Here is a 26,801-nt window from a genome sequence, read left to right as displayed (position 1 = left end):
ACTATTTCCTTCCACTGCTGAGATGAAGGAGAAACAGTTTTGTACAGTTTTGTACACGATTAGAAATCAAGCAATGTTTTGCCTGTAATCCTTTTGTAACTGCTAACCATATAAATATATATATTTAAAAAAAAAAACAGAATATATATTAGTTTTAGTAAAAATCTACTAATTACCTCCCTAATAATGTGTAGAGTGCGCCACTGATGTTTCCAGATAGCAAATCCCTGTTTGTACAGAGAGCCTCGGCTGCAGATAGATCAGGTTGGCGCCCCATGATAAGGCTCTAATACAGGTCACTTAACTTTAGAACTTCTATGCGTTTTTTTGACAAGACTAGTTCACCTGCTGACTCTAAGGGAAGGATTGCCTCATGCCTTTGAGCATTCCTTCGTGATGGAAATAAAATTTCTTCTTTTTCTCAGAAAACTTTTAAAATGCAAGCTTAGAGTTCAGAGAAAGTCAGTGTTTCCTATGTCTTTTCATGAGTTTCCTGTGCCAGCTAGTTGTGCAATGCACCAAAGTTCTTAGTCAATCAGCAATGAAAAAGAGGCTATGGCACAAAACGGTAATAATTATTACTAGAAAGAACCCTTAAATAAGTTTGCCTAGGCTTGCTGTTGGAAGTCTGAAGATTTCAAAGGGAAGAAATTATATGTTCATCTGCATATCTTGAAAAAAGCCTGTCCTGCTGTCATCGTTGGCTTTGTTTTACCTCTGACGTGCACTCGCTGCCAATATATGTTGACTTATACCAAGAGCATGAATGAATGTAAAGCATTGTTTTTCATGCACACCGTCATGCCCATATTTTCAGTGTACACAGCTTGAAAAAAAAATCTCCCCCTCCCCCAAGTTGCGTTGAAAAATTATCAGACACTGGGGTCATAAAATTAGGCAGGATGAGATCTATTAATCTGTAATAAATGGTACAAATCCCAAGAGGTTTTTTTCAGTTATTTCTCGGGCAAATGTATACAAAGCTTATTCCTTTTGTAGATGCACCTTTTAAGAATTGAGTATATATATTTTCAATATTTGGCCTTATACATTTACTGAGAAGAAAATTTTATTCAGTGAACTATTTTTTGTTCAAAGCAGTTCAGAGCAACCAATGATCTTGTCCTTAATTGTCTGCTAATACCATTCCTTATTATAAAAATAGACGTTTGCAATTAGTATGTGAGATGGCTGCAAAAAGATGACTTGTACAATATTCATGAAAATATATTCTTGGAAGCCTAAGGAACAAAAGGGCTGATTATTTCAGCTCCACTGTTCGTAAATAGAAGTGAATAAAAGATAATGGGAATAAATTAAGCTCTATCATTACACTGCTGTAAAATGTTTCAAAAGCAATATTAAATGAACTCACTGTAATGGAGTAACTCTAACTTTTTAGATGTTTTAATCTTTTAGCAAGTATTTTAAATGTCATATAGTTACCTGACCTAACAAGTGGAAGAACGAGCAATGAATTCACTGATGAGATGGCTCAGGATATGAAGAGAGTTAAAGTATTCTCAGTTTGAATTTTTTCTCTCTTTTATTTCTCTGTTGTGTATGGTAATAGGGGAAGCAGTCTTTCTAAAATTGTATTTATTCATTTGCACAAAACAGTCCAAAAACTAAGCTTTTCTTTAAGAGATAATTGGAATGTGCTGCCAATGCACTCCTGTGAACCTTCTTAAATGAAACCCATGTGGGGTGGTGATACAGTAAATTCACACTTCATTCCAGAGTTTAAGCCCCTACAGAGGTGTGAAGTAGCTGAAGGACTGTGAGAGCATTTTCTGTATTTCTATGTAAATAAGCAAAGAGAAAACATTATTTTGCTTCAAAAATCCTACATAATCAGAAAGAACTTTCTGTTCAGTGGTTTGCAAGTCAAATAATGGCAGTGGTAAATGCTGAGTCAACTGTAGACAAAGCATCAACAAAAGAGGTGGAATTAATTTGGGGGTTGAGTTTTTCACATAGACAATATGATTTAGCTCAAAGATAAGGGGCAATTTAACATTTTACAAATTCAGTTAACAAGACACATTAGGGGAGTGGAAAGTTTGAAACATATATAATGCTTAGTCATCAAGCTATAAACATATATAGTGCTACAGGGGAAATAGCTTGAAAGCTTGAGGAATTGGAGAAAGCAGCTCAGTAGTACCAGGGCAAGCAGAGAAGATCTAGAAAGCAACTGCCATTTCTAATAATGATTGTAGAATCTATCGATGAATCCTACATGGTAGCACAGCACAGAAAGGAGGTCCATCTGGGTTAGGGGTTCACTCTGCAGTCTCCCACTCTGTAAACTCGTTTTTGTGAGAGTAGTGCTAAATGGAAACCTTGTAGTCATTCTTTCCCCTCTCTGTGTATTTGCCCCAAAATGCATTGCTTTTTCAAAAGAAGCTCATAGGAACTTCTGGGAAAGATGGAGGGGAGACAGTGAAAAGCCTTTTTCTGCATCTTTTTTGCTTTAAATAGTGGATTTTACAGCATCTTTGTTCCAGAGGGAATATGAAGAATGAAAGATTGAGAGATTCAGTTCAGACAGTTTAAATGCTCTTAAACTTACTTTGTTCAACTACCACCATTGGCAACAGCAACTACTGTTGAAATAAGTGCCTCTTTAAAAAATGTGCAGGTACTCTTTAGTGTATCAAACTTATATTCCCCACTTCATTCCTCCTTTGTTCACATGTCCCCACCCAAAAAGCTAGGAGTCCATAAATGTAGCCACTACATATCTTCAAGCTAGGCAACTCCTAATCCTTTACGTACATACAAGATATGCCCTGTGCCCATATTTACTCTTCATCTGTATCCTCCTTCATCTCCACTCTTATATTCCAGCTCAAAAGGACCTGTGTTTGCAGGATTTAAAATGTGCTAGGCAGTAAGGATTCCCAACTGCGTCTGTGGAAAAACACTTACGGAAATTATGAAGTAACTGTCAGCGCTCCACAAACACAGTTAAGATTTGCTGTCACTGAAATCTGGCAAAGACCTGATGTTCGGAGGTTTATTTAATCCAGCTAATTTTGGAATTCATGGAGAAATTATTTTGAATTTTAAAGTTCATTTTCAGCTCAGTGTTATGAAATTTAATTAATAATTAATTGCATATTTAAATGTAGCTAAAATAAAAATATTTTTTAGAATGCACTGAAATCTGTGATTGTTTCTAACCTTGCAGTATATATGTACATATGCATGCACACACACACACATACATATATATATAAGAAATCAGTCTTGAAAATTACCTTGTTTCTGGAACCAATTTTCCTGCGTGCCTTTTCCCGTGTCAGCTGACAATACAATACAAATGCTGCTTGACCAGTTTATCCAACTCATGCTCCAAATCTTTTCTTCTTAGGTAGCTTGAGTAAAACTTCACAAAGCCCTCAAACTAAAAATGTCAGCTGTCAACAGAAAAAAAGTTTATATAAAAAAACATTTCCACCGCAGTGTGGCTATTTAGAAATGAAAATTCCCTTCAAATATTACCTAAAATGTGAGATTGCAGTCAGCCTTTGGAGTGCTATAAAACTATAGCATCACAAAAGGAAAATTCCTTATGGCCTACCTGTCTTTCCCCATTAGCTCAGGAAACGGCTAGACCCTGGCTTAAGTAAGTCTAGTCGGCTCTACTAAAGTGAAGGGGAGTTTTGGTAAACTGTAAATGTTTTTCACACTGTAAGTTTATTTCCCTTTTGCATGTGTAGAAGTCATTACAGGAATATTTACCTTTGGGGTAATATGATCTGTCCATCTGAAGTGGCCAAACCAACCATTATTATAAATAAATACCTGTTGCACCTGTCTCCTAGTACCTATCTGCTTTTAAAAATTCAGCGTGTATCAGTATGTGAAAATACATGACATAATAAAATGTATAAAAATGTGATCAATTATAAGACGAAACTAATCCCTGCAATTATGACACATAATTTCTTGTATCCAGTGATTAGAAGTTATCTTATCTTAGTGCTGCCTTAATTACTCATTGGTTTTCTAAATAAACCAAATTATAAAGATTCATTTATTAGCTTTAAGGCAATCTTAAAATTATGTAATTAACCATTTTTCTGTATGTTTGCTAATAAACTATCAGAGCACAATTATTTAAAAAAATTGTGCTGGGTCTGGCTTGGATAGAGTTAATTTTCTTGATTGTGTTGTTTTATATCTGTGACTTTGGAATAGTGAAAATTTGTTCAGAAATTTTTTGCACATTTATATTTTTAAGCATTTAGAATAAATTTTTATTCATTGCATTTAAGCTTTCCTATTTGATGTTATGTTACAAATCTATCTTTTAATTTTTAGTAAAGCTGAGATGCTTGTGTGATCATATGAATCAAAGATTAAGGAAACTTCCAAATCTACACGGATAGACTGTTTTGTCTGTATTCCTTCCATGGGTTCCCAACTGTCAGCATGCAAGATTTTCTTGTGGATAAAATATCCAAAATTCCATCTTAACAGAGCCACCACCAACAACCCCCACCCCCCTGTATTATCTACAAATTAGAACACAGCAACTTGCTATGATGTGCCTGACTTTTTTTCCCATGTTAGTCTTACATTTTCAATACAAGTGTAATCTCTGGTGCTTTTATGTGCCAAAAATCACATTTTATCATATTTTTTACATATAAAAAAAGGGTTTTTTGGTCTGGTCTAATATTTTCTTGATATGGGTCACTAGTAAAAAAAGAAGGGAGAGAAAGGAATTGTGGTAGAGTTCAGTATTTGGTTTTTTGAATATTCACATATCCCCAGCTGTAACAGTATGTGAACTTCATTTTTAAAATGAAGAAAAAGATCTTTTGAGACAGTTTTGACATATGTAATTTATCACCTTTGTAGTCCTTATCTCTACCTCATTATTCATTTTCTACTAGCGCTTACTATTTCTTTTGGCATATATAAATTTGGCTGTGCATTCCATATGACATCTGCCCACCTTGATGTTACCACGTTTTCTGGAGTGCCAGATCTTCTTAATCCTATCCTACCTTGTACTGACATTTAGGACCATCTTTAGGAATGTTTTTTGTTCACTGTGTCTGTGTAGCTAGCCCTTTCTTTGACTTTTATTGCTTTAAAAATGAAGTGAATTTTTTTTATTATTAAATTGCTAGTTCTCCTTCCCTACAAGGTACAAGAAAAAAAAAAAAACACATTTGCTGCCAACACTACAAATGTAGTTTTGCTGAGAATAAGTTCCTTTATGATATAACACAAATAGTTTCATATATTCCTGGATTCTAAAAATCTAGAAATTAAGATGCTTTCCTTTGTCCTAAAATTTCTTGGATTATTTTCTTGTGAACACTGTAATCATTGGACAACATTTTGCAATAATTAAAAAGTGTATTGCATATACACATGTTGCAAGTGTTGCACGAGAGAACCCTCAGACAATTCATAGACTTCTGCATCACTAGTACCCTGAAAATTCAGAATTTATCCCTAACCTGTGCAAATGTACAACAAATCTGAGTCAGAAGTCCTGAGCTATGTGCGACAAGTGAAAACAAGTCAGCTCTTCCAGCAAGATCTAAAAAAAATGACTGAAGAAGCCACCATAGTATCTGGCCAGCTATGGGGAAATTTTGCTGGTTGTTCTTTACACATGGATCATCTGAAGATGTTCTTCAACATTAATTTGGGATGACAGTCCATTTCCTTCCTCTGGATCTCTAGTGAGATATGGCTTAAATGCTCTGCAAATAAAATCTTAAGCTGAAATAATAATAAAATAAAATTATAAAAAAAGAAAAAAGAAATAGAAATCACAAATAATAAAATAATTTTAAAAGTATTTCAGGCAGTATACTTTTTTTCTTATCAATATAAAACTTTATTGAATAAATTTTTAGCTTTCTCTTGTAAACACTTACATGATTTATCCAGCTGAGTTACAGAAGACAACTTGCACAGAGTCTCTCCCAAGAATAAGTGTTTGAAAGATTGTATCACTTGTGATTTTTCTGCCCAAGTGAAAACTATTACAATAAGAATGAGGATTTTGTTGATGGTACTTACAATGTTATTCACTTTGGCTCAGCAGCATTAAATTTGTGGCACTCATTTTTTAGAGTCTAGAGCTAATCTTATGCAATATGATGTAGGATAAACTCAGAAACTATGCTTCCATTATTGTCCATTACTGAAAGCTTACTAATGTTCAAAAATTATTTATTTTATAACATTAGTTCCTGTCTCTGTCACTTATTGGCTAGGAATGGAAATTTTTCTCTTCAAATTCAAGCTCTGAGCACAAAGCTTAATTTGAGGAGATCCCTTTATTTTAAGAACACAGCACTTTTCAGGATTCCTTCAAGCCCTCGTAGAAACGATATTTCTTCCCTTCTGTCTTGCATGGCTGTCTTGAAGTTCTTGATATCCTTATTTTTTTAAATAATGGTCAGTGTGTGCTGAGAGAGAAAAAGAAAGAAATAATCATTTTAGTATGTTTGGCCATCATTGGCTGTGGGGTCTCAGCCATCCAACTTAATCCTCTCTACAATGAATTCCCTCACTGAGAGTGCAAATAGAGAAAACGTTCACTTCTGTGAGGTATGTACAAAGCAATAGCAAAAAAGAATAAAGATCTTCAGTGCTTCCAGGCCAAAACTGTGAATATCACCCTCTGAAAACCTGGAATACTTACTATGAAGATCACTTCCCTTTCTTTCAGATGTCTCAGGTGATGTAAGCACAGCAGGCCTTTTGTGGGATTAGGTTCCCCCCCCCCCCCCGCCTTTGCTGTATCCATCCCCCTTCTATTTCAATATATTTTAGGATCTAATCAGGAATTTTATCATTACTTAGAGAATCCACTCCCATAGATCTAAAAATGTTGGTTTCCTAGATCTATTAAGTTCTTTTCTGAATTAATCTATGAAGACCTATATTTCTTTGTAACAATATTATCAAATAAACTTGTGAAGTGTATACGACTTCTGATGGATTAGGTCTCTGCTGGCATCCATTTTTCATCCTAAAAAGGTATTCCTAAATCCACATCCACAATTAAGAATAAAAATAGTATTGATTTTCATTGAAAGCAAGTTATATCTATATATTAAATTTCCTCTTTCCTCCCACATAAGTTATAAATTTCAGAGAATTCCTGTTATTGTATAGACAATTTTTTCTTCTAATTGGAACAGTACAGATGAAAGATTTAATATGCAAGTCTGTAAGAACTCGGAAACTTGAAGTTTTCAAAACCCAGAACTTCTTCCCAAGCAAGAGTATAACAAAATAGTCAATACTTTTAGAAAATGAGACCTGCCATCAAATTCTGTTCTTCATCAGAACTGACCTTTTCATTCATCTAATAGAACTGATAGTGATGATCTTGTTTTACACTAAAATTACCCATTTTCCATGAGTCAACCCACAACCTTCTGTTATGTGTTTTTTAATTTTCTTTTTTTTGACCAATTTCTTCCCCGTTCCTATTTCTTAGGACTACTATGTTAATATTTCCCAGGTACTTTTTCACAGTCACACATTACTTCTGCAAATGTTATTTCTGTCTTTGTTAACAGGCGTTTTTAAATATTTCATTTACATTATTTGCAACAAATAAATAAATAAAATTGGTGAAGAGGACAAAAATCTTTTACGTGTGTCTGTGTGAATATATATATGTTCACACACTTAAACACTTACAAAATAGAGAATTATCAAGATGTTCTCCAAGATATAAATATGTCCTCAGATAGGAAGATGTTTTGTGCTTAATGCTGTTATATACAAATACCAAGGAAGGAGAAAAAAAGCCTTTTCTGATGCAAAACAAAAATATGAAGCACATGTTCTTAATGTTGTAAAGAGCATCAGGAACAAAATTAGGAACACAAACTTCAATGGTCAAAGACTGTTAATAGTACCCAAAAGAAAGGCACTATTTGTGCTGATGAGCAATAGCTACTGGGCAAAATCCACTTAGCCTTTTGTTATCATCAAACAACCATTTCTGAACTGCAGAAATTAAAGAAAGGTCTTTTCTCAGCACCCTGCCAGAAATGAACTATTCTAGGCAACAATAATTTTGTAAGTCCTGAGGGGAAGACTGGCATGCCCTTGCAATGCTGACAGTTTTTGAAATCAGAAACACTTCCAAAATGAAAAGTGTGGGTTTTATCTAGAGGTAAATATTTTATTTGTGCAATATATTACAGTAATTGTAATAGGAAATGACAATAAAAAAGAAATTATGTATTTTAAAATTACTTAAGTAAGGAAAATTAATTGTGTGATGATTTACATGGTATAAATGCAAGGCCTCCAAAGTAAAATAAATCAGTGTAAACAGTCTTCCTTAGAATCATCCATATCATATGGATAGAAAGTGAAGAGTAACTTTAACAAAGGAAATAATGGTTGCAGTGTTGTATGTTAAGTTCTTAGAAAATCCTTAGTTGGAGGGAAAAGCACATCCTTTTTTTGTTGTGCTGGTGACAAAATCTCAAGGGACCAGTGAAGGCAATTGAGCTATATAGCTAAGAAAACAGTTCTTAGACCAATTTTCCTTTTTCCTTTCTTTAGTTGTTAATATTTCCTTCTCCAGAGCTACTGTGGATAACTTCGTTTCATCAGAAAAAATGTTTGGTATATAACACACTTCTATTTTAGAATTTTGTTTAAATGGTAATACTTTCCCATGTTGCCAGATTAGAAGCTTTTTATAGGCCCTGATCCTCTGACAGACTGTTCATGAGCAGCTAATGACATATACTTTGAGTCCCAGAAAACTTTTGGTCAGCAGATTTGATCAAATTTTGTAGTAATAGAGCTTTATCTTCCTGGGTTGATTTTTTTGCATAAATTTTGAAAAAAAAATGGTCCCTAAGGTATAGAATGTTGAGTGGCTTTAAACACAAATGTTATTCACTCAGGATAAAGTAGATAATGTTTATTATTATTTTCTTGAATTAAGTTATACAGGTTAAAAAGCTTCTCTTTTGTACAATACTGCTGTTTGCTTCTTGCACAGATAATTTTGATTGTAGGTCATCTAATTCTCTTCTCTTTTACTTGCTTTCTGTTTTGAGAACATAATTTTCCTTAAGTGTTTCATCTCAGATATCTCTAAAAAATGTCTATTGACTTCATGAGGGTAATCTGTGGGTGTAGGGACAGAAACAGAAAGGAAAGAGGGCATCAGTTTTTACATCATCATCATCATCATCATCTTCTATTCTGTCGATCTTTCTGAACTCAACAATAAATACAATTTTATGTTAATATATTCATTACAAAAAAAGGATAATGAAATTTATCCTCATTTCTAGGAAAAATTTTCTTAAGCTTTTCTTTTTTTGTCTTTTTGACCAGTGCTTAGATTTTTCCTCTTTTATAATGAATGCAGTTGAACTAGTAAGCAATATATATGGCTTGTCTAAAGGAAGAAAATAACATACAGGAAGCCAGGTTGTTAATTTACCGCTTGTTGGCAGCTCCACACTAGTGTCTTGCTTGGCTATTCTTTGTGCATAGGAGATGCAAACTAACTTGCTCTGTCTGAAGGGTGGAAAAAAATGATACCTTGCAAAAACAATTCTGAAGATGCAGTGTCAGAATTCACACGACTTCAGAACTTTCTATGGAATATCTGGCCCATTATTTATTCATACTTTACTTGACTAGAACTTTCCATCGAAATAAGATTGCATCTTCACTAATTTTTATAGCAACGGGTCTCAGTATTATCCTTCAGTCTGAATAACTACTGGAGATGCAGTATTATTATGGGATGAACTGAAGGTTTTGAAATGCAGCAAAGAAAATAAACTTTGTTCATTCAGCGCTGCCGTAAGTCTTGCCTTGAGTTTCAGTTCTTCATGAATTTTTTTCTCTTGTGACCTTTGCTTTAGTATGTTTTGTACAATAACCTTATATAAAGCTCACAGAATTATAAAGGCAATAAATAAAGGTTAAGACAAGTTGGGCCTAACTGTGGTATAGTTAATTCAAGTAATAGTGCCTCAGTAGGCTTGAATTTCTTCCTGGGTTATCCACCCAGGATCCATGTTCTAGAATGTGAAAAATTGTGTAACATAGGTGGTGTACCATTCCCTTGCACAGCTTTCGTAGTTCCTTTCTGTACAAACAGAAATACTTTTTAAATTCATCTTTTAAAAACAGGAAATTTCCTAAAATTTTAAAATCAGTAGATATAGCATGATTACTAGCCACATTCCATTATATTTAGTATTTCTTGAAAAATATTTGTCGTAATTTGCAAACACAATGTCTGAATGAGAGCTATCAAAAGCCATATGATGTGATTCCATCTTGATATTTTGCAGTAGACTATTGTGTTAGTTCTAACAGACTATGTCAAATACTTTAATAGTGACATGAAAAGGTAGTTCACTAAGATATAGTGATAAACAAAGCTGCTTTTGAAAAATTCATTTATAAGATTTGCATGCAATTCTTAGAGCTCTGCAAAACCCTAAGAAGATAAAAATGAAAGGCAGACTCTGAAGAGCTTTTATTTGTCTTTTTGATTACTGTAGCCTTGCGAAAATATTGAAGCTGATCGTTATGGTTGGAAAAATACACTTTTTGTGGAAAACAAAGTGTATTCATGGTTTGCTGTTAAAGCTACCCTTTGAGAGCTGTGAAAACCATCTTCAGAGATCCCTGAAAATTCTGGGAGGGCCATCCTCTCTGCTTTTAGCTGTTTTGCATGGAGACTTATACAACATTCTTCTCTCTATCCAGGCACTTGTAGCAGTGCTAGCTGCTCCTTTAAGCAGTCATTTTAATTTCTGACCACAAAGGGCAGCTTTAATAGCCTCTACAGCTCTGTGATACCTGAGCTTATTATAATGGCTTGGGGAAACCAACAGTCTCATTTCAAGCATAACTGTAGCTCTTACTCACATCCTGATGTGGTATTAGTCATTTAAACTTCAATTTTCCAAATCTGTGCAAATTTTTGTAAGGTTGTTTTTGGATATTATGCTTTCTTTTGATGGGATGCTTATGGTGAGTGCAAGGTTCAGATTGTAGGCACGTAGATTTAGGTGTGAAAATAGTGTATCTGTGGGTGTAAGCTGTCTATCTTCTGCTATAGTTAATGGAGATCTAGTCTCTACAGATAGTGGAGTCTAGAAGGCAATTTTGCTCACCCTCTACAGGGTGTTAGTGTTACTGGCACCCTCTACAGGGTGAGCAAAACTGTTATCTCTGGCACCGGTCATCTTAACAAATTCTCTAGACTCTGTTGACTATATGGACTAGATCTCTTCTGGCAAAGATAGCAACTTAGATGTTTAAATCATATGCAGATATGCATAGTTATGCATAGAAACGTAGGTGTCTACAGGAAAGGAATACTATCTGTAGAGAGCGATTTTTGTAGTGAGGAGATGTGGTGAGGCTGAACATTCATAATGGCAATTCTTCAACCTCCATATTGCCTACTGATATGATCGTGAAGGAGGGAAGCAGCTGTGCTTGATTAGGACTGCAGAAATACTTTTTTTCTTGTTTATTTCAAAGCAGTAGGGATGTAAATATAAACAGATTGATATTTTTATGTACTCTGGAAGAGACAGGGTTAAGCCATGTATTGTTTTTGTCATTTTTTATTTCCTGCTTCATATATCAATTCATATAGCAGTTTAATAAACTGATGAAAAGACCAGATTCTAAAAAATACAGTACCAAAAATTACACTGGCCATTGTGACAATGTACTCATTTTGCATGTCTGCTTAGCCTAAAGTACACACTTTTTAATTTTAAAGTGTATTACTTGAAATCCTTATCAGAACCACCCAAAATTCAACTCTGTTGAATAGCACTGTTATTCTAAATGATATATGATACTGAAATACGAGCATTCAACTATCCAATTCATCAACTGTGTCATGAAACTGTTTATGTATAATCCTAAGAGGAGAGAGCATGCCTATCCCTTGAGAGGACAAGGAAAGGTCATCACTTTCAAGGATGCTACCATTTGACCTGAAAAAGCATCAGTGTGCTCCTCATAGGCAAATTTGGAAGATACAGGATTGTGCAGAGAGGAGCAGTGAAAACATTTGGAGCATTAGGACCGAAGCCCAGAATACGTGAGGCAAAAATGATCTTTACTCATCTACTTCTGGTATTAGAAGAAAAAACAGTCATAGGAGGGATGCCCTAGCGCATGTTGTTCTCCTTATATTTCAACTGCAGACTGAGATATTATACCTGCTATATATACACATACACGTGGCTGTGCCCCGTCCCAGCTTCTCGCTGGCAGGGCATGAGAAGCTGAAAAGTCCTTGACTAGTGTAAGCACTGCTTAGGAACAACTAAAACATCAGTGTGTTATCAACGTTATTCTCATCCTAAATCCAACACACAGCTATACCAGCTACTAGGAAGAAAATTAACTCTGTCCCAGCCGAAACCAGAACAACGTGTATGCGTATTTATGTTACATAACACATGCGCTTTTTATATCAAATAATACACATCGCCATTAAAACTCTGCAAACTGGGAGTAAGTAAACTGCAGGTATGCGAGAGCCCTGTTTCATGCAATCTCAGCACTGCATCAGTGTGGTTTTTTTCCCCTCTTATCCCTCCCTCTTTCCTGTATCATTTAGATGACAGAAAAAGGGTCTGAAGACAGGGGAATTCTTAGATGCTTAAGGATCTTTTGCTACACATCTATACACAGTCGTAACAAGATGGTAACAGAATCCTTGTCAGTTTTAGTCAGTTACATCATTAACTATGAAATACAACAACTCACAGAATAAGTGTTTGCCCTATGGCTATATCAACTGCCTTCAGAGAAGGCTGGGCAATATACAACCTCCTTGTGTAATGGCTATATATTTCTGTTTGAAAACAATGTCAACCCTTTCCAGATATGGAAAGGGATATTAGAATGTGGCACTGCTGAAGTTCAGGCAATAATTACTGACCTTCTGGCAGTGGGAATAAGTTTTTCATTAAGCCTCCCCCAAATACTAGAAAGTAGGGAAAATTTTACTTAGGTACTACTGGGATGAAGATGGGGAGATGCACATAAACAGGGATGAAGATGGGGAGTTATGCACATAAGTGTGACATCTTGTAACCAGGAAACCTTCTATAGAACTGGGTGAGTCACTAAAGATGTCAGTCAAGTTTCTGTTTTTCAGGTTCATTTACAACTACCAATACATAACACATTCTACCAATGATATTTCTACAATATGTTTTGTAATTAATTTCTTGAAGTCTAGCTTCTCGTTATGGAACAAACCCACAGAAAACAGAGCAGGAAGCTGTACGCATTTTAAAATGTTTAATCACATTGAAAGCATTTTTGGCATAGATAGAAAGAACAATGATGTTACAGATGTGTAAGAACAGTGAGATATTTAAGAGGAAAAAGGAGTTCTTGTTCATTCCTCAAAAGCAAAATATTCCTGTTGTGCTATGCAACAGTCAAAGCTACTTAGGCTCTACAGAGTTGATAAAGAACTTGACAGGAATTTTATATGAAACCAGCATTACTTTTTCAAAAACATAATGAACTATTTTTCTACAGTAACAGGAGGACTGGATCTGGTTTGAAAGTAGCTCACCACCTTAAAGGACAGTGATTGAATAAGTATTTTGGACAGTGAAAGGGAGCTAGCTATATGAATCCTGTTGTGGTAACATACTTTGCACTTGCACATTTTTTCATAAGTGAAAGTCATCTGTTGTGTACCATGTGAGGATTTATGTTAAAAGAAAATTTGTTTTTACCCTTTATACCTGTCACAAACAATGGAACTTAAGGTGATGGAAATTTCGTGAAAAATAATGTGAAAATTGGATGTGATAAGAGAGAGGAGGGTAAGACTTGTAAAACCTGGTAATGTGGATGTATAACAATAATACCGAGTAAGACTTCCAAAATTAATACCTTTTAAAATATGAGTTTAACATTCATGCTTCATGGCATAAGTTACTTCTCAATGATGGGCAAGTTCTTGTGAGCAAGTTATTCCAAACACACTTGTTGAAAGATTTCCTGTACTCTGAGGCATTTGATACTCTGATGAGAGAGGAGTAGTTTTGGTAGAGCATTAATCTGACTTGCTATATAGATTCCTTGTTTGTCAGCTTGGCAATGAGAGTTTTCAGGTTAACAGTTTTGCAGTAGTTAGGGAAATAGGATAATTATGATAACTATTTTGGGAAAAAGGATGATACAATTCATAGGTTTACTGTTCACTGTTTTTGTGTTACATACAGGCTTACAGTTCCATAAAACTACAAGCTAATTCCCATACTTTAAATATATTTAAAATAATTTAAAAATATTTTTTAAAAATCTGGTCTTGAATGTATATTGTGAGACAATAGAAGGAGTAATAATTTATAACATGTTTTTAATTTAGTAATTATAATTATTCTACTCTTAAATATGTGGGTGGGTTTCTTCATTAAAATTAGGCTAATAAGGCACTCATCCGTATGAGCTTCGCTTCATTTTTTTTTAAATGCATTTTGCAATTAACACGTTTGAGGATATTCGTCCTGTCTCTGTTAAGTTCGTTTGGACAAGTCATTTTTATCTACCTCAGTTTCCCTTTGTCTGGGTACTGTGAAGCTCATTAGCTTTTATGGAAAGTTAATGACTCCCTGTAGTGGGTTGACCCCAGCTGGCAGCTAAGCCCCCACCTAGCAGGAGCAACAGCTACTTTGGAAGGAGTCGTATTATGGAACATGATGTTGTATGGCATGGAATATCCCTTTGGTCAGTTGGGGTCAGCTGTCCCAGCTGTGTCATCTCCCAACCTCTTGCCCACCCCCAGCCTACTCATGGGGAGGGCACAGTGAGAAACAGAGAAGGCCTTGATGCTGTGCAAACACTGCTCAGCAATAACTAAAACATTGGTGGGTTATCAACACTTTTGTTCACAAATCTAAAACACAGCACCATACAGGCTGATATGAAAAAATTTAACTCCATCCCAGCCAAACCCAGTATACTACTCATACAGAAAGTGCTATAGAGTTGCTAAGTATTATTATTCTTATTTCTCTTAACTATTTGTCACAAGGTATGGCTGAAAATCTGGGATTGAAATCTTTATTATTCATTCATATGGAGTGAGTAAAGAAAGAAACAATCTCAGATTTCACAGTTCTAGATATACTCCAATTGGAGTGATATGCCCACAGGCTACAGATTCTCACTTGCATTAACTGTAAAATAAATTGCTGGAAATGTGAAGATTTGCTCTCACGTCTTGCAGGCTTGAGTTGCACAGGATCCCAATACGCACTCTGACAAATGCCTTTTTTTGCTGCCTGATACTGTGCATGATTTCACTGCATAGGAGAGACACGAGGGCTGAGATTCTCATAAATATTAATCAGGGATTAATGAACAGTGCGAGGCTTCTGCATATCAGTCTATATGAGCGGAAACTTTGCATTAAATACACCACCATGTATCTATAAATCATTTGGGAAAAGTGAAGGTACTCTCAAGTATCGCTTGTTGTTTTCCAACAGCCTAATCATAAAAACCAGGCTAACAGTACATAGGCGACAGACACAATTTCATCGCATGATTATGAATGGCTGTATTTTTTTAATCCTTTTAGGAAACTAAGTGCTTTTGAAAAGTTATAAGATTATGGTAGCTTTGGGGTTTGAGTTCAGCTATCCACAGAAATGAATGAAACATAGAGTAGTAGTGCAGACTTGTTTGCTCAGATTTAATAGTTTTGCTTTACCTCGAATGGAAAAAAAAAAATAGGATAGTGAAAGCTCAGCCCATGCACTTGCTGATTTGGTTTACTGAGACCTCCATCAAAACTCTCTTACTAATATCAATTTTGTGAAATGTCCCTATTACACTGGGCCTATAGACACTACTGGAGGACAACATTTTGTTACAGCTCTGGTAAATCACCCTCTTTTATTACACATGGCTTTTTTGGGTCCCCCAATCTACTAACCTGTGTGATCCAAAGCTGCCTTTAACCTTAGTGACTTGCAATACTGTTTTCTGACATATTTGGTAAGTACTATTTTTTTACAGTTGCTCTTGCCTCCTCACCAGAAAGACAAAGGCCAACCTGGCAATGAAAGCAGAGTGAATAATCTGACACTGGCATGCTGAGAAGGTTCTTAATACTGGACTGAAGGGAAGTACAGACAGATTCACCTGGTGGCTAGAAGGCAGCAATTAGGTTATTGGACAGTGGGCTAAAATTTATTTGCAACTGATCATTGCTATGTGCAAACAGGTAACTATTCTGAAGCAGGTCTCCGTGATCTATCACTGTTCCTCCAACCTATCCACCATGATCTTCTACATTTAGATCAATAAACCTCAAAGGAATGACCATCCCAGCCTTAGAACATCTTTCTTCCCAAGTGAAATTACAGCTGTTATAATTGTATAGTTGTAATATTTTACAAGCAATTCACAAACTTCCTGAATTTGGAGACCACTATGTTGTCAAGGGGGACATTTATTTTGAAGATATGTGTGTGTGTATGAAAGTAATTGTAAAAGTTATTAGTAACTCACATGTGAAATTCACAATTAATTAAGACCAAAACCAGTTTAAGATTAATATTTAAAAAACAACTTTTTTCTATACAGTGGATGTGAAAGTGACATCTAAACCTCAGGCCTGCAGAAAGACAGATTACTCTGCATATTACTTTTTTTTGTGTGTGTGTATGAGCTAAGGTATTGAGTCAAATCACAATTAATGTCATGAGATTTGAAACACTTAGCTGCTTCTTAAAATCTCAGCATCAAATGACTGAGTAGCATAAGATTAAAATCTACTGTATTTATGCAGTTTTGATTGTATGAAGAAAGCCAAAAAGTTGTTGTTTCATAAATTCACAGGCTAGAAGAGACCATGAAAAAACCCAAAAAGTTGTTGTTTCATAAATTCACAGGCTAGAAGAGACCACGGGAACATCTTGTCTGACTTTCTGTATATACCATAGATTTTTAACATTTCAGATAATCATCCTGAGATTCAGATAATGAATGAAAAAACCCAAAAAGTTGTTGTTTCATAAATTCACAGGCTAGAAGAGACCACGGGAACATCTTGTCTGACTTTCTGTATATACCATAGATTTTTAACATTTCAGATAATCATCCTGAGATTCAGATAATGAATCTGATATTTCTAAATGCACTTAGGTTTGGCCAAATCTTCCAAAAAAAAGCATAGTTTTTACCCGGAGATTCCCACCAAAGAAAATTACCACCTCTGTGGTAGTTTGTTGCAATGGTTTCTCGCCCCCATTGTTAGAAAAAAAATACCTATTTCTAATTTAAATTTGCATGGTTTCAGTCTGCAATCATTATTATAATTCCTCTGTGAAATTAAAGACATTACTAAACAGTATGTTCTCTCCGTTCAGGTATATACGTTGTAAATAAGTCTCAATTATATTTTTCATAAGCTAAATATATTGGACTCTCTCTGACTCTTGCTTAAAATCATTGTCTTCATCCCTCAATTTTCAGATTTTTCCTTGCCCCTAATCTTTTAATGTTCCTTTTTAGAAGGGCAGAAATAAAACAACATAAAACATTCTTAATTTGGGATCCCCAATGCAGAATACAGATATGAGACTGTTGCATTATTCTTACTCACCTCTCTCTGTATATTCCTCCAGGGACTGTACAAAGGCTTTTGGGTCTTTTTTTTTTTTTTTTTTTTTTTGTTAATCATTAGACTCAGGTCTCATATTGACCTGCATGTCTGCTATGATCCTTAAATGCCTTCATAGTCGCTGCTTTTCGGGATATTGTTCTATATGCATGTCCTGCATTCCTCATTCACATATAAAGTTGCTCAACTTTACACTTGGCTACATTTGAACACATTTTGCTTAAATGAGCAACTGACTAATATAATGACTTTCCTGTCATTATTTACAACCTTAGTGTCATGGACACATATTTACATCCAAATCACCTGTGAAAATTTTGTGAAGTATCAGATTTGGTACCAAGCAGAAGCAAAACTTCCTTGCAAAATGATGACTCTGCATTGACAACAACTTTTTATTGCAGAGAAATTATTTTTCCTTCAGGTATCAGGTTTTATTCCAGGAAAGGTATGCCCTCCTGGTATTCAGTTACCTTCATCAAGGTTTTCTAATAAAAAAATTAAATTAGGTTTGTCTGACAAAGTTCATTTTTCCATAAACCCATGTTGACTGCATTATGTTCATGATTTTCTGTAGTTCATTCTCATATCATCTATTTTATTATTTCCTTGGGATATGCATCAAGCTATTCAGCTTAGCTGGGATACCTGGCTTTGTCTTATGAATATTTCAACAATCTTCTAGACTTTCCAAATTTTCCTGTTATTCTGAGATTTATTAAAATGTTAAGAGCTAGTCAACTCTTTCAAAATTATCAGAAACAAATTATCTAACCTGACAGATATATTTTCCTTAAAAAACCTGTTTATCATCTTCCTCAGTTGCTAGTGGCTTGGAAAATACTTCCTCATCTTTAGGTAACGAAAGTATAATTTCTCATTCTTTGGGGTTTTTTTACTATACCAGACATGGAATCCTTAGCTTTCTTTATCAGTTTTCTTCACTTCCCCTTTTCCCTCCAGAACTTCCATTACTTTTTCCATCCTTACGCCCCTGCCTGGCAATTCTCATAGACTAAGAATCAGTCACACAAACCTCACAGGCACATGAACAGACCTCTCTTGATTTGTTCAGCTTCTCAAAATCCCAGCCACACAGCTCTCACTGAGACAGGCAGACAAATATATCAAACACACAGCTTGCCAAATCCTTTTACATCCAAGAAGATTGGCAGCTTTGAAACTACTTTTTTCCCACTTCTTTTTCATCTGCATCATTGGGCTGTTTGGGTATTTACGTCTCTGTCCAGCTTTACTGAATTTTAATTGGAGCACTGAAAAGTTACAGGCTATATGACAAGCTGAGAAAGAATTGTTTGAACAATAGTATTGATAAAATCCTATTAGTTCTAATAAATTACTTTTGGCAGCCATACTTCTGGTTCTGGGGAAGGGTAGGTCCTTCGTGAAGGTTTACCAGCTTCCCACTTTGGATCTTCTCTCCCACCCAGGTCCAAAGTTCTGTGTAATTTTAATATACACAAATATTATTTTGACAAAGTGATTTCCTATATTCTTATTCAAAACTATATATCTTAGTTGTCTGTACTTGCTCCGATCTGTCTTTCTAGGACCTCAGTTGCAATGGTAGCCTGTAGCATGATCAGTTAGAAACCGTATTGGGCCTTAGATAACCTGTATTTTCACCCAGATTTGCCAACGGATCGCTATATAGCCTCAAGTCATTCAGCTTCTTTCTTCACTTGCTGCAATATTTGTAAAGTGTTCTGAAATCAGTAAGTAAAAACTGCTACTTAAGTTCAATGTATTATTCTGCTTACATAGTTGATCTTTTGGTGTACTTACCTCCAAAAACGTTACCTTCTAGGCTAAGTTTACATTTGTGTCCAAAGTAGTGGGTTTTTAAAGTTTGAACTAGAAAACATTATAAAGCAAAAAGTCATAAGCATGTTAACATTACAAGAAAGTAGAATTATATTTTTCCAGGACTAGAGAAATTGCTGCTTAAAGGAAGGAAGGGAGGGCATATCTCACAAAGCTGTGTTTTCAAATTCAGAAATAAGCAGAACACAATGAATAGCATGGATAGTTGTAAATAATTTTAAGTCTACAAAGCTGAGAAGATTTAAGAATGTGAGAATGAACAACCACAGGAAAAAAAAAATGTATTAAACTGCCCCTTGCACACTTTAAAAGTAAGATACATTGTAAATGGGTATTCAGGTATAGCTGATTATCAGAATATATATGATTAGCTGCTGCAGCAGGAGATTATAAAATCGAGTATCTTAATAGCTTCAGAGCAAAAGACAGTAGATCTCTTAAGTGCAACAAATACAGCATCAGGATAAGGTTGTTGCAATCTTGAAGCCAGTTTCTTTAGTCTTCACGTAAACTCAATTACCAAAGCTGAAGCTACTATTGAAATTGCAAGAACAATCTAACCCAGATACTGTAAGCTTTTTACTTGTGGCTTTTGGACTGGGAACTAAATGTTACAAAGAGATAGATAAAGCTGCACAAGAAACTAGAATGCTTTGGAAAGTTGTGGTTGAAATACTTGAGGCATGATATGTTATCAGCTGGTTTATGTTTTAAAATGTGTTTGCTGATTCGCTGTAGAATAAGGATGTGATTAACCCTGAAGATCTGGGGTCCCTTGCTGTAGACAAACATCCTTTTTTTAAATCTACGTGTGCTAGTGGGAAAGTTTATACCCACATTCTGTTCTGGCCCCTAAACTATTTCATTCATACCAATGAGGTTAATCAACAGACACTATTTAAAGCATTTAAATGATTCCACAATAACTAAATTCATCTTAATGGCATATATTGGGGAATGCTTATGCAAACCTCTTAGCTGGCAGAATTTAGGGGATTCGTCTGGCAGAAGGTACTACCAGGTAATGAGATGCTGGAGGACAAACCAATGGCAGCATCCTCCTCCATGGGGAAAGCTAGTTGTCAAGTGTGAGTCTTTCCACACCATCATCTGATGTAACACTTAGGGAAGGTATGTAAGACCTTATCTTTAATTTAACTTCACTGTTTTGGTAATCAAGGGGTTTATGCAACCAAAGTTAACATAAGCTGAGTGTACCTGTCGTTCAAAAACATATTATGCTGGGAATAATATTTGAGGAACAAAGATTAATAACATATATTCCTCTTGAAATCAATGACATTTGAATGAAAAATTACATAAATTGATCATTGACAGTGCTTAATCAAGTACTCATAAGCAAGGCAGATTTCTTTGAATCAAAATGATTTAAATCCTTCATTTTAATAGTGATTTAAATCAGCAAGTAAGAATTGCTGATTTAGATAATTGACGCTAATTTTGTTTTGCATTTGTGTTTTACTTCAGAAAGAAAGGGTTATTTTCATCAGCTGGAATAATCTTTAAAATAAATGGATTTGCAAGCAGCACAAAGATTTCTTCTTTTTGCTTGTCAGTTTGATATGTGATATATGAAAAAAATTGTTTAAGGGATTGTGCAGTTTAAAATGTATTCATTTAGATTCTTAAATTTGTTTTGATGTAGAAAATGGGTAAAAATTCATTACTTTTTTTTTTAAATTACTTTGTTTTCTCTCAAGTGGGGTAGAAACTAGAGTGCAGCTCAAAACATGCAGCGAAATTTTAAGTCTTTTTCCTGAGTTAAATAAAGGTACCATGAAATATGATGGACACACATATACAATAAAATGTATCAAACATGTTTGAATGTTAAATGACTGATTTTTTACAGAAAACAATTTTTAACTGTGTTTAATACAGTTTCTGAAAACAATAGGCCAAACCTTCAAAAGTATTTATGTATTTAATCATATAGATGGTGTCTGATTTCAAAACAACATAATTGCTTTTGTGTATATTTATGTATATCTGAAAATGTCACTTGGATATAAGTCTGTGTTTTAAGTACCTACATAAGTTAAAAATAGCTTTGTGAGACCCTTTTCTTTCTCTTTTAAATAAGATTTCCTATTTTTCCCCATTACTTTGTATTGGTATACTGGAAGAGAAAAATAATATTTTCAAACCCAAAGTCAGCTTACCAAACTCAAACAAAAAAAGTTTTCTTTGTGTTTGCTATTGAAATTGAGATCAAAAGTAATTAAAGCAAAAAATGTCTGCACTGTGTACGTACGTTGAAATAGATGAAATAATACTGTAATAGCTGAAAATAAAGTATTTAATGTATTCAGTACCTGCCATCACATTGACCTAAAATTAGGTATTTTCCCTTACCTTCACATACCTTTAACTCATTAAAATAATGAGTATTGAGAAGGATTCATAAGCATCATATTTATTTTTTAATTTATGCAAATGACATCACTAATTGATAGTAGATTTATCTTTTAACACAGATATTCATAAACTTAAATGTAATTTAAGTACATTTCTTCTGAGAAGAGAAATTTAAAAAATCATATTGAATAGGAGCAGACCTAAGTGAAAAATCCATTTTTCTTTGAAAATAATAATTTTTACCTACTTACCTCAGAAGTCAAGTAATTTTAGTGTATTCCTAATATTCACCATTTTGTTATTGAATTTGTCTTCCCAGAATTATATAAGTTAACTCACTTTTAAACAAATTTCTCCATGCTTGGACTAACCAGTGTAACTTTTGTCCCCTGTGTTACACCATTCCACAATAATCACAGATTCTCCCATGTATCCAGTTTCTCCCTCTAAAATTACCCTAATCTCCCTTGCATGTACCAACCATCTTCTTGCACAGCAGTATGTCCACTTTTCTCCACGTTCCTTCTCTATGTTTTCTAACCTGCCACCTGTACGTGCTAAATCTAAGCCATAGGATTAATTCCTGCTGAGTTCACCCCACACTTCCCTCTGCAGGAGCATGGTTGTCTTCCACTCAGCCACCAATCTACATCACATGAACCTCCCCACACACTACAACCTCTGCTCCTCAGATGTGGCCAATGGATTCCAAAGCAGTAACACTGGAGTAGGGCAGGGATAAAGAGAGAGCGGTCTGCATGTAATTACGTGAACCTAATTGTATTAGAAATAGGGCTGAAGATTGATTATACACAGTAAACTTGACAGGTCGAGAAGTTTGCCTGAGTTTATATTGTGTGTAATATTACCTCTAACATAACTTTCTGTATTTGTTTTTGTTGCTTTTATGTTTTCTGATTTTTTTAGTGCTTGATTTAGCAATCTAGATATTTCAGTTTTGTTTTGCATTTGATATTAATGAAACCAACAGTGACGAAAATGTTTAGCCCTCAATCAGTTCTCATCCAGAAAAAAGTCTTTTTAAGATGCACTGGGTTTTTTGGGTATTGTTTTGCAGGAGTAAAGATTAAGTAGCAGATATGTGTAAGTCATTGTCCAGAATGTTGTGAACGCTCTTGGACAGTTCACTGATTGTTGCTTTACATTGGAAGCTGTTATGTAAAAGACAATCAATAAGCTAATTTGATTGTCCTTTTCTAACCACTGTTCATGTGCGTAATGTTGGTTATTTAACACTGCAGTACACCATAAACATTTGAAATGTCAGAATGTTGCTTGCTATTTAACCTCTTCTATTGCAGGCTGATTCTGTACATAATACAGTACAAGTTTGTTTCTCATGACCAAAAAATGCTTACTACATAATAACAGAATCGGGAATCAACGACTTTATGCCTGCCCCAAAAGAATAAGGATAATATTAGGTGGCCAAAACAGCTAAAAAATCAAATTCTGCCTGATGACCCTAGTCTTCCTCTGTGACAGAACAACAGAACTTGTGGATAGAAAAGTAGCAGTAATTGTCAAGTTATCTTGACATAACTTTCGTAAAGGCTCACTTACCCTTTTTCTAACCAAGACAATTTAATTCAGATTGCATATATTTATAAGTGGCTGAATAATCAAAGACAAAAATGATCTTATAATCAGCTCAAATCGTAATCGCAGGTAGTCTGATTCATGCTGGCCCTTCTTTGGGTGGGAGTTGGACCAAATGAAATCCAGAGGTCCCTTCCAATCAAAATGATTCTATAGGTCTGTGATCCTATGATACTGAAGCAGTATGCAAGGATTTTGGAAGGTGGGGCTAAAATTAAGAATGCTCTTATATCAGTTCAGTAGGAAGTGTATCGGAGGAATTAACTGAACAATGTCCTGAAACCTTTTTGCCTGTTACTTTGGTGGTTCACTGATTAGTAAATATATTGGGGTTGCAAAGTATAGTGTGAAAATTTTGTGCTATTGTCAACTTAATTGTTGGAACATTCTGGCTGTCATAGTGCTTTATATCAACAGGATGTGAAAGGTATTTTTAGATTATATATCAGCACACAGCTTCATTCTTAGGATCAAAGATTCAGAGGAAAATGTTATGTTAAGAAATGTGCCAAAGGAAAACAGCTGTTTGGGAAAAGTGCTGTGAAAGCTACTTAGATTATAAGCAAAACTAATATACTTTCATGTGACTCCATAATATTTAGAGCAGTGGTTTTTGCATGTATAGAATCAAATGATTGTGCAGTCAGAACTTATATGTTAACATTAGAGAATAGTCATATAGTTCATATTTATAATGTTATAAACATTCAGCTCTAGGATTTTCAAGTTTAACCATATTATTCATGTTCAGTGAAAATTCCTTGAGGTATGGAAAAGCATAAAGTGTCATTTAAATTGTAAGAAATATGGGGCTTGGATAGTTGGAAGGCATAAACCTAAATCCTTTTACGGTATTCATTTCTACTGAATTAAAATGAGGAAGATTCAGGTAATTACCTGAATGAGCGCTGGGTTAAGTTGATGTTCGGAAGAAAGTCGAAGAACTATATGAAGTGAATTAAAATATGTGGAATGTACTATCTATTGATATTTAATCTTTTTCTCCTTCCTGGCTTTTGTAAACTTTATAACTGAATAGATATGCTCAGAGTAATGTTTACCTTTTCCCCTATGTCAGTAGGAAAAAAACCCACTTTTTCCATTAATCAGATAAATGTTTTTTAGACATTTTATTTGATGCACTCTAAATTACAATTGCAAGAACACTAAAAATTAAATATTATAAACTGCTTAATAACTTAAACATCTGAAGCTGAGACATATAGCAATACACTGCTGCACATATTAACTCATCTACTTTGCTTATAATGGCTTTCACCATTTGTACATAATGCATACAATAGCTCTGACTTTCTTTGATTTTGTGCTTTTCCTTCCAGGTTTGGATTTATTCTTCATAAGGATGAGCCTGTGCTCCAGAAAATTGATCTAGAAACTATGTCGTACATCAAGACAATTAGTTTAAAGGATTATAATTGCATTCCTCAGTCACTGGCTTATACACATCTTGGAGGATATTTTTTTATCTGCTGTAAGCCTGATACCACTGGGGCTGTCCTACCGCAGCTTATAGTAGATAGTGTTACTGATTCTGTGATTGGATACAATGGTGACGTAACAGGCACCCCACATATCTCTCCAGATGGACACTACCTTGTCAGCATTGATGATGCAAAAGGTCTCATGAGGATCCAGTCCATAACAATGAGAGGGGAAATACAGGATGCATTTGACATTCACACTAATTTGCACATATCTGATGTAGCTTTTCAGCCATCATTCACTGAAGCCCATCAATACAATGTCTACTGTAGCTCCAGCACACAAACTGATGTGCTCTTCGTGGAGCTCTCCTCTGGCAAGGTTAAGATGGTGAAGAGTCTGAAGGAGCCTGTCAAGGCAGGCGAATGGCCTTGGAACAGTAAGAACCGTCTTATAAAAGACAGTGGCCTTTTTGGTCAGTATCTCATGACCCCTTCCAAGGAATCTCTGTTTATCCTGGATGGACGGCTCAATAAGTTAAATTGTGAAATCACTGAAGTTGAGAGAGGCAACACAGTAATTTGGGTTGGAGAAGCATAAGGATCTGTGTTAGATATTTACCGAATTAATAGTTTTACAGTACATTGCACTTAAATTACACCATTCTTCAAATTTACACAATTTTCATTTTAAATTGTTAGACCCTTCTATACCTGTTATTTCTTTGACTTGAACACAATTTGAATCAACTTCCACATAAAAGTTACTAAAACAATGGTTATTTGATAGTGGTACTCCTTATTAATTACCCACTGAGATTGTGTTGTTTCATTGAAATAACTAAATATTGAAATTGATGATAAATATCATACGTTATTTTAAAGGAAGTAGGAAAAAAACCCAAAAAGCTTCAGGGAATTTAATATGATACTTTGCATTTGTAAATGGAAGACTTAAATATGATTCAAATTTTGGTTTGGTTTGCTTCAGACACAAAATAAGAGCTTCTGTACAAACTTTGACTCCTTAAACTGAAATGTTATGTCCTGTTCTGTCCAGTCCACTGCTTAATCTTTTTGTGCCTTGAAGCGAAAGTCTCACATGAAAGGTAAAGCATAGAAATTGTATAATTTATTCCCACCATGGCTACAGGATTGCTTGTCACTGGAAAGAAACTTTTAGTATAAAATTTCTAGTCTCAAGTTGTGGAACATACATGGAGAGAAAAAAAGGAGAAATTATATTTGCGGTGTTTTCTGATCACTGCAATTTGAGGAGTTTATTTTTATGGTGAGTCTTAGTTGAGAGAGTTGCTTGCAGAAGCTTAACCTTTTTTTAGAAAAAAATAGATGTTAGGTTTTTCAGCTATCACAGGGTTTCATCAGCAAGGAGTTTCAGTTCTACTAAAGAGAAACACTGCACTTATCCTTTCAGAGTAAACCACATTCTAAAAACCTGGCATCACAAAGCTTCACTTATGTCATCGAGGAAACTTATTTAAAAACAAACAAAATGCATTTTAAGAAACTGAAAATGCAAAGAACTGAAGTCTACAACCAGTAGATAACATTTTTGCTTATGCATTGTACCATTGATCCATATTTGTTAACCCATTTGGTTAGCTCAACAGGTTTTCTATTCCATGCATCCAATTGGATTAGTGCAAAAAACAAAGAAACAACAAGAACTTTGTATTTTTTATAGTTTGTTTACTTAGAATTCTAATATTAACAATGCTTAAATATTTAAATGGGAAAAATAAGATTCCCAGAAGTAGAATAACAAGTCAGTAGGATCAGAAAGCCAGCAGTAAACAACTATCCAGACTTAGAGC

The 26,801-nt window shown here is 34.8% G+C and overlaps 1 protein-coding gene across 3 annotated transcripts in view; it reads left to right on the top strand.

The window, feature by feature from the left end:
• The window catches only part of FSTL5 (follistatin like 5), a 356,700-nt gene extending 331,133 nt beyond the window's left edge, over positions 1-25,567 (top strand). For all 3 annotated transcript variants that reach the window (XM_009272309.2, XM_009272308.1, XM_009272310.1), the window contains one exon: positions 24,865-25,567. In XM_009272309.2, coding sequence (XP_009270584.1) covers positions 24,865-25,567 — 703 coding nt within the window. The remainder of the gene's footprint in view (positions 1-24,864) is intronic.
• The last annotated feature ends 1,234 nt before the right edge of the window (positions 25,568-26,801 follow it).

Source organism: Aptenodytes forsteri, unplaced genomic scaffold (assembly GCF_000699145.1).
Source record: "Aptenodytes forsteri isolate BGI_AS27 unplaced genomic scaffold, ASM69914v1 Scaffold13, whole genome shotgun sequence".
NCBI classification, from domain to species: domain Eukaryota; kingdom Metazoa; phylum Chordata; class Aves; order Sphenisciformes; family Spheniscidae; genus Aptenodytes; species Aptenodytes forsteri.
The sequence above is the reverse complement of the archived record's forward strand: the minus strand, read 5'-3'. Positions and strand labels throughout refer to the sequence as shown.